The following is a 9,519-nucleotide window of genomic DNA, read 5'->3' on the forward strand; positions in this document are numbered from 1 at the left end:
TTGAGAAGCGCATCGGGCGGAGGTCATACACTCATACCGCGAACGAGATTGGTGTGACATTTGGTGATATTGGAGCATTGGACGACATCAAAGAGTCACTTCAAGAACTTGTAATGCTTCCTCTTAGGAGGCTAGACACATTCAAAGGTGGTATTTTGAAGCCCCTGCAGAGGTATCCTTCTGTTTGGCCCACCCGGTCTTTGGAAAAACCATGTTAGCCAAGGCCATTGCCAATGAAGTCGGGGCGAGTTTCATCAATGTCTCCATGTCCACTATTACTTCCAAATGGTTCGGAGAATATGAGAAGAATGTCCGAGCATTATTCTCGCAAATAGCCGAAAGTGTCCCCCGCAATTATTTTCGTGGATGAGGTGGATAGCATGCTTGGACAAAGAACCAGAGTTGGGGAACACGAGGCTATGAGAAAAATCAAGAATGAGTTTATGACTCACTGGGATGGACTCTTGTCCAAAGTCGGTGAACAAATTCTTGTTCTTGCTGCTACTAACAGGCCCTTTGAGCTTGATAAAGTCATCATTAGGTGATTTGAGCGCAGGTTCGTTCAATATTTTTGATTTCAGACACCAAGTTTCACACAAATTCTAATCTCGCAGGATGATTAAGTTTTTTTCTTACTAAATTTTCAAGGTGTGATAATTTTGAAATAAATTTTAGAGAGAACCGACACATGAATAAGGTCGCATACACCTAACCCTTTATCTCGCCACACATAGGCACTTTTGGATGTGGTGGTGGTGTATTTCATTGGTTCTAAGGCCCTGTTTTGCATGATATGCTATTTGTATGTCTTATAGGCACTTTTGGATGTGGTGGTGGTGTATTTCATTGGTTCTAAGGCCTTGTTTTGCCTGATATGCTATTTGTATGTCCTACTCATCCACAACACAGCCCACGCGTTGCCGAAAAGTTCTTTGAACGGTTTTTTTGTTATTTGACAGACCTTCCTAAGAATGCACAGTATGTGATAGAGTGATAGACTGTGAGGCCGCTGATATCTTACTCGGAATCCAGAAGCAGATGGTGTTTTTTCTTGGGATCCGACTATTAAGCTTCATGTGTAAGTTTCTGAATTTTAATGACAGCCTTTTTATCCTCGAATTCTTTTCTCAGAAAGCTAAATTTGTGAAGAGGCTAGCCATATGGGTGTAGATGTGCAAGGATTGGGTGGAACAAAGGGTGTATGCATGTTTTTATTTTTAAACCTAAGCCTCATAGGAACATTTTTTTTCCTGGTGGTTATTGAATCGAAATGAGTGAACTCGCACATTTCCCCATATTAGTTCATTTTACACGGGCTTACAATTTGCCAAAGCTAGAGTGTGGTATTCTGATCCTGTGACAGTTAGATGTCTTACCTAAGGTGATTAAGGTGAAGTTACAGGCATAAGGTTTTAACGAGTAGAAAGACAATTTGAGGTATAAATGCCTTTTGATTTCCTCGGAACAAGTAGAGACAAATATTATAAGGAAACCTCTATGCTCTTTGCCCCCTTACTGGTCACCTTGATGTTGATATGAGTTCTTAGGTTGACTTGTCTATTATAAACCTGTATACTATATCAAATGCGTCAAATGGAAATTAGTTGGTCAATAAGCAAGTAAATGAGATTCAAAATGAGGTTTCATGGTATTATGACAGTAAATTAATGAATCAGTTTTTGTGTTCTAAATTAATACCAGAATTCGTATTATAACAAACTTTGTCCCACATTAGTACATTACACTAAAACCATTCGTCACAATGTATACTATATCAAATGTGTCAATGGCAAATTAGTTAAGTAAATGAGATTCAAAATGAGGTTTCCTGGTATTGTGACACTAAAACCATTCGTCACATGAGTTTTTTTATATTTCCGGTGGAGCCAAAGACTCATTACTCTTTGGCTATGGATTTTCTTTTGTGAATTAGCGGTCCTTCGATGCAGTTCTCGATGCAATTTTCATCTTGGGTCATTCGAAAACAGCGAAGTCCAACCTTCCTCGTATTGGTTTTGAACAACATTTTATTGTGGTTGTCATTTGCCTTATAACTTGAACTTGTTCGCCTCCTCATTAAATTTTTAGATAGCGGGAGTTTATTCAGTTCATTATTGAGTTTCTACCTGTTTGTTTGTATGACAATAACTGCTTGCTACCCCATGGCTTTGATCTTTGCTAAGCTCCAGAGAGGGAGGGACAGAAGCAGAGTAGGGTATGTTTAGCTTTGTTCGATTGATGGCCGAGGGAAGGAGAGGGATAGAGAAAGGGAAAGATCGTGTCTCCCTACTTGGTTTTGTTCAGATTTAGAGGAATGAAGGGATGAAAAAAGGAATTGGAGGGAGGGAGAGGATGTCTTTGCTTGATTATGTTCATATTTAGGGAGGGGTGGCGAAAGAAGGAGATGGGCAAACAGTGAGAGTGAGAGCGTATGTGCTTGGTTTTGTTAAGAGTGAGAAAGGAAAGTGATGGATAATTGGGCGGAGTTAGAGGAGAGAGAAAGTAGGAGGGAGGTTGGCGGAAAGAGGAAGGGATAAGGAATGCAGTGACGGAGAGATGGTCTATATTCTGTTTTGTTGAGATTGAGGGATAGGAAGGCAGGGAGCGGCAATGTTAGTTTGGTTTTGTTCAGATTTAGAGCAGACAGGGGAAGGGGGATAGACGGAGGGAGGGATGGGTTGTCCAGATTTATTATTATTCAGGCTGTGAGAGATGGCCGGAGGAGGGATTGGAAGGTAGAAGAGGAGGTTGTTTTTTAGTGTTGAGGTGTAATTAGAAGGAAAGACAGGAGGGGTGTATTATTAATAGTTTACTGTCTTTAGGAGAAATAACATCAATTTGATATTATATTTTGTACTTTTCTTAGTATTCGTTCTTGAAAATGAAATAAAACAATGAGGAAGCGAACTAACTGATAAACATTAAATTTCAATGTAGAATAGAAGGCATGTCGTGGAAAATTGCACTGGGGGGAGGGGGAGGGAGGGTATAGAGTAATTAAAAGGCATTAATTATCTTAATGAAGACAGCGTATTAACAGTCAATAACTTTGGTGTGGAGGCAGAGGGGCGGAGGGTGACAAGAACGGAGGGAGGGCGTTTATGCTTTTTTTTTTCCCGTATTGAGAGGAAGGAGGGATAGATGGTCAGGGGCAGGGGCGGGGGCGGGGGAGACACATAAAGGGATTGAGGGAGGGAAGACAAGAAGGGAGAGGTAATAGGAAGCAGACTGAATAGTAGAGAGGTGACTGATCATGAAATCCAAAATAAAAAATATTGATAGAAGTAAATGTAAAAAAGAGTTGGTAATTCCCTTTTTTTTCCACATATGTCATGTAGTCTTGTTTTTGTCATAAAAGAAAGTACAACATAGTTTATCTAACCTGAAATTCTCTTTTTATATGCTGGATAAGTCTTTAGGATTCAAGAATCAAACAATTTTGAGCATAGCATTCGTACATTTTCATTGGTTGTTCAGAGTTCAGACGGTCTTGTTCTTGAGTTTGTGTGAATTGATTGCTAATTGGTAATTAAGAGCAACTCTAATATGTTCAATATATATGGGTAATTGAGGGATAGATTAGGAGTAATGTTTTTGGTTTAACAAATGTTCTAAAGTTGAGTGATGGGTAGGATAACTGAGTTTAAATGATCTTGATAGGTGAAATAAAGACCTAACACCTACCATAACGAGTGCTATATTCATTTGGAAAAAAATTGAACGATAAAATGACATTTTTGTAATCCGTATTTGAAAGGTTGTTAGAGTAGGGGAGTGACAGTCGGATTGACGGTTTATGAGTTAAGGCAAAATTAGTAGTAGAATGATGTTTTTTTTTCTAAAGAACTATGTTAGAGAAAACAGTGACCCTAACTGAAAGATCGTATTCATTCAAGTAATTAGCTGTTTGTGGATGTATTTCATCCCGTTGGACAATATTGGAATCTGTGTCTTTCTTAAATCATATCATACAGGTAATAAACTGTTTGTTTGGGTACATTCCTTCCATTTTGTTAAAATTGAAATATTTGTTCCCTTTAATTATCTCTTATTTCTAACATTCATTCATACTTTTCAATGCAGGGATAGAAGCCGTGTTTGCTGATCTTCGACACCTCTCTCAGTTATTTATCAAGGTGCATCAACTTTAAAGATAATGCTAATCTTCGTTGATTTTGTCAGGTGTGGTTTGCATTAGGTTTAGTGATGAGCCCATATCAGGGAAAGGGAGGGGGTGGGAGGTGTGAGGAAGGTATCGAGAGCATTTGTTTCGTTCCAGATTAGTTTCGCTCACATGTGTGATATACCCGTCATTCAAGATGACAACTAATTTGAAGAGTAGCTCCTTGGCATACAAAGTGTACAACTATCTTCATTCTCATCTAATGTTGTTATGTGTGTTGGCATGGCGTTTTCAATAATTTTCGTGTAATTAAAATATCTGAAGCCTGTTGAATCCATTCCAGATTTCGAAGTATGATACTCATAGATTGGCCTTACATTACGGCAATTTGATGAGGGAGTGCATTCAGCATCAGAGCATTTTAAAGTATGTGTTCTGTATATTAGTTAATCTACTTTGATATTATAAAACTAACAAGCTATTAATACAAGGCATTCAAATTTTGATGACCTTGCTGGAATCCCACATTCGGAAGTTCTTCGATTATACTATAAGATATTCAGATTTTTACGTATCATCAAATGCTACAACTTTTCGGGCTGACTTATGTGTTTGTTTTGGAGTGTCTGCTAGACATTGCATTAGTCATAGTTTTGACTTCTTGTGAAAAACAAGTTCAATTTAGGTTGAATATGCGAGTTATTATATTTTGCACTCAAATAGCAAGCCCCCTTAGAAGTAGCTTTCTGAGGTAGGAGGCGGCTGAGTCAAAGTGGTTATTAATAATTTTTTTTAAGAGTGTTCCCAGGTTTGGATGATTGTCTGTTTGGATGATTGTCTGGACATCAAAAAAGTTGGATGTTCACCATTCGTCAAATTGATGCATGTTCATATTTTGTATTATTCAGCAATGGAACTACCACAACTCTGGGCAAGGTTGAATGTGTACTACTATTTAAGAGAATATGGCCGACTATAGTCATTATCTAATACGAAGTAATGTTTTTACTAAATAAAGATGTAGCGATTATCATCAATTGTTTCTTGGTGCACCGAATAATTTGATAGAGAGCACAAATGACAATATCATTAAATATTTGAAGACAGTGCAATAGATTAAGAAACTAAAACGTCAAATTAAGGCAACTACGTTGAACATTACACGTGAAAAAAAAAGGTTTCTACACTAGAACAAAACGCAACTACATCTACATACATTCGGTAATTCTCGCCAAAACTGAGACATAGACAGATTCGCTGCAATAACAAATAGAAACGCGTCTTGGATCTCCGCGCGCAACGCGCGCGGAGAGACAACTAGTCTAACTAAAGGTATGTATCTAATAACTTAAATGAGTGTATCTAGGTGCCAGAGATGTGTATCTAGCAACTTAAAAAAGTGTATCTAGCAAGGTAAAGGAGTGTATCTAGCTTGCTAGAGATGTCTATCTAGCAAGGTAAATAAGTGTATCTAGCAAGGTAAAAGAGTGTATCTAGCTTGTTAGCTGTTTGGAATCTTTAAATTAGTTGATGAGATTGCACAACGAACACTCAATACGGTATGTCTTCTTTATATTCCTATTTCATAGGTCATTAATTAATACTCCTACTACTTTTTGCTAATTATGTTGGTTAACCAAAACACAATCAATTTTATTTTATTTTATTTTACCAACGTATTATAATACTTTGCCTATAATTATAGAGGATGGAGTGATTATATTATTCTCGAATTGAGTACCAAACAATTTAAAAATGACGTCAAATGTTAAAGTTAGTGATGTGATTGTCGAGAAAGTGTTACAAATAACGATACATTAAAGAATTGATGTTTGATGATAAACAAATCACAATTTCTATTGTATATGACACATTAGAAAGTTTAGAGCTAATCCGTAAAAGATCTAAAATATGCACTTGTAATAATTAGGATACGAGTATTAGATTTCTGATAATATTGCGTTCCTTAAATTGTTTGATGGAATCGACATATGTTACTCGGACTCATCCAACGTTTGACTAAGTCACATAGTTTTTTCTCATACCCCCTCACAAGTCTTGCAACTGAACATAAACATTCTATATAGTACAATTTTTTCAAGCTAAATGATTCTCTTGGGATTGAACATTACGACATTACACAATAGGGGCAGATGCCATGAAATTATAATATCGGAAAAGTAGAGGTGTGGCACTAGTCAGATACACAAATTAGTAAAGTCAGGTACACAAATTAGTAGACCTAGATACACGAGTCAATTTGTGTATCGATAGCACGATACTCATGTACCTGGGGTAGTATTATGTGTATCCAGAAACCACCGGCCACCCCTTGAGCCTCCACTACTCATCACTCAACTGGCTGACATCCACTATCATCCCCACGAGCACTGACAGTAGGCTTGTGAACCCATGTAACACAAAGAGCCAAATACTCTAAGGTGTTTTACAGTAGGCTTATGATCTGTCCATGCTTCAAAAGGTGTTATATCTGTCACCGCCTTGGTTGGACACTTATTAAGAAGATATACAACTGTGTTTACAGCCTCAGCCCAAAATCTTTTCGGCATTTTCTTCTCAAATAGCATGCATCGCGCCATCTCCATAACAGTTCTATTTTTTCTTTCAGACACACCATTTTGTTGTGGTGTATAACCAACGGTAAGCTGATGTGTTATACCTTCATCTTCACAAAATTTATCAAACTCGTTTGATGTATATTCCGTGCCTCTGTCGGATCTGATTCGTTTCATGCTACAACCACTTTGGTTTTCAGCCATAGCCTTAAACTTCTTGAAAACGGTGGGAACTTCTGAGCGTTCTCGAAGAAAGTAGACCCATGTCATTCTTGTAAGATCATGAATAAAAAGAATGAAATACATATTTCTCTTATCAGTTAGTGTTCACATGGGGCCACAAACATCAGTATGCACTAACTCGAGTTTCTCTTTAGCTCTCCATGCTTGATCTTGTGGAAAAGAATCTCTATGCAATTTTTCCCAATTGACAACCTTCACAAACGTCTTTTTCAAGATTCACCAAAGGCAAATCTCTTAACATATCCTTTTTTTGTGGAGAGTTTGTAAAGCATGAAAGTTGTAATGACCAAGTCGTTTATGCCATAGCCAAGAGTCATTATCTTCTACTCGGGCGACAATTTCTTTTGGGTACGTCCATGAAAGAGGAAAACTTTTGTTCTTCATTTCAATTCGAGCAATCTCCTTTCCATGATGATCATAAATGTTACATGTATTTCCTTCAAAGTTGACATTATAACCATTTTGCATCATCTGGGGGACACTTAGCAAATTTGTGGCAAGATTAGGAACCAACAAGACATTGTTAATGTAGTGCGTTCCTTTCATTGTTTGAACGACTATAGTTCCTTTGCCTTTTGCCTCTATAATGGAACCATCGTCCATCCTTACCGGAGTCTTCAATGAAGTATCGATATGAGTGAATATACTTTCATTGTTTGTCATGTGATTTGTGCAACCACTATCAACTAGCCACACATCTTTATTGCTTTTCGTCGAGGCTTGACCGGCAACAAATAGATGATCTTCAAAGATTCCGCTTTCGGAAACATTAGCCTTTGCTTGTTGATCTCTAGACCAACAATGTTTTTGTTCATGTCCAAACTTTTTACAAATATCACATGGTGTTTTATCATTGTTCCAACAATTTTTCTTCATGTGATTAGTCTTTTTGCAGATTCCACAAGGTGGAAATCTTCCTTTCTTTTCGGTACCATTAGTACTCGACTTGTCTTTGGACATTTGCTTATTTTTGTTATTTTTGAAATTTTGGGACTTTTGTTTATGTTTTACTTGAAAAGCTCCTTCCGATGAACCTTCGTTTCTACCGGACACCTTTGACTCATGGGCTTGTAAAGACCCAAATAATTCTTGCGGAGACAATGTATCAACATCTTTTGACTTTTCTATAGCGGTAACAATGAAATTGAATTTGTTGTCGAGACTACAAAGAGTTTTGTTGACTATCCTCTTGTCGGAAATATCGTCGCCATAAATTTTCATTTGGTTTACTGTATCAATGATTCGAGACGTATACTCCTTCATTGATTCAGATGGTTTCATTTCCAAGTTTTCAAAATCTCTTCTCAAGTTTTGGAGTTTAATAGCTCTTACTTTTTGTGAGCTTTGAAACTCCACCTTAAGAATGTCCCATATTTCTTTTGCCGAAGTTGCATTGACGATCCTTGGAAAAATCACCTCTCCAATTGCAGAATGTAAGTATGCAATTGCTCTTGCATTCTTCGTCGTTTTCTCTTTTACCGCCTTTTGTTCATCAGCTGATATATTTTGTTCAACTGTTGATTCAGGTAGTTTCAACCCTTGTTCGATAATCTCTCATAAATCTAGAGCAGTTAACAAAGCCTTCATCTTGATACACCAAAAATCATAATTTTCACCTACGAAAATTGGTGCGGAAGGCATTGCTGAACTTGATGAAGCCATGCTTCTATATATATGTTTTTTTTTTTCTTGTGTTTTTGATTTTTGGTCCCGAAATATAAAAAATGCTCTGATGCCACCTGATGGTTTTTAGGGGCAATATAATCAAACAAAGGGGAGAAAGAAATTGATAGAATAATTTGTGTTGTATTTTTTATATCAAAACAAGCTAATACACTAGCTATTTATACTAGATGGAAGACTTATAACTTCCACAAGGCTTTAAGAAGAAGACTAAAACTCCCTCTACATTAAACCTATGACTTGTAACTCTAGTGACATTTACCATGACACTTACAAAACCTCCATGTAGTAATGTAGGAAGTTTCTTATTGTAATTAGTTTGTAACCTTGGTCCATTAATTGTCATAATTCAACACATCCAAACACTCAAATAATGCAAATTTCTTTAATCAATTCTCCAATATGATTTCATAAAACAAATCTCCATAAACTTTAATTGAGATTAAATATCTAACAATAACTAAAGAGCACTTATTTTTATTAACCATCTACATTTCTCTAGCCATTGCACCATGAAATCCTACAAGATGTCGGGTTATAATACCGCGAAAAACACCAAGTCGAAGAACAAGAACCAGGGGGTAATAGACCAGAATTCCACAATCACGGCGACTATCTTTTCAACACCAAAACATCAAGTAATAAAGATTTGTCACAAAAATAAGTCAGAGAACTTAAGGAATGAAAACATGGAGGGGCATGATCGAACAAAGCACATCGAAATCCCGTTTTTTATGATCAAACAAAGCACATCGAAATCGACTGTCACTTTGTTCGACAACATTTGGTGAACAACAATATCAATGCTTTTCATGTCCGTAACAAAGAACAAATCGCCGACCTATTTACTAAAGCTCTCGGGGGTGAAGCATTTGATCATTTACAGCGCAAGTT

General features: G+C 37.0%; 1 protein-coding gene and 1 long non-coding RNA gene across 3 annotated transcripts; one reads left to right on the top strand and one right to left on the bottom strand.

Annotated features, from left to right (window-relative positions):
• The first annotated feature begins 208 nt into the window (after window positions 1-208).
• LOC141599335 (uncharacterized) lies at window positions 209-4,669 on the top strand. 2 transcript variants are annotated; one of them, XR_012523805.1, is made up of 4 exons: window positions 209-556; window positions 960-1,078; window positions 4,084-4,136; window positions 4,467-4,669. It is a non-coding gene; the product is annotated as an uncharacterized LOC141599335 (long non-coding RNA). The 2 variants fall into 2 exon arrangements; XR_012523804.1 differs by having other exon boundaries at window positions 4,084-4,669.
• A 2,357-nt stretch (window positions 4,670-7,026) lies between these two features.
• LOC141600678 (uncharacterized) lies at window positions 7,027-8,604 on the bottom strand. Its single transcript, XM_074420922.1, has 3 exons — window positions 8,559-8,604; window positions 7,270-8,438; window positions 7,027-7,134 (listed from the first exon to the last, which is right to left on the bottom strand). Exons 1-3 carry the CDS (start codon window positions 8,602-8,604, stop codon window positions 7,027-7,029), a joined length of 1,323 nt encoding a protein of 440 aa, XP_074277023.1.
• Window positions 8,605-9,519: the final 915 nt, after the last annotated feature.

This window comes from Silene latifolia, chromosome 9, assembly GCF_048544455.1.
Source record: "Silene latifolia isolate original U9 population chromosome 9, ASM4854445v1, whole genome shotgun sequence".
NCBI classification, from domain to species: Eukaryota; Viridiplantae; Streptophyta; class Magnoliopsida; order Caryophyllales; family Caryophyllaceae; genus Silene; species Silene latifolia.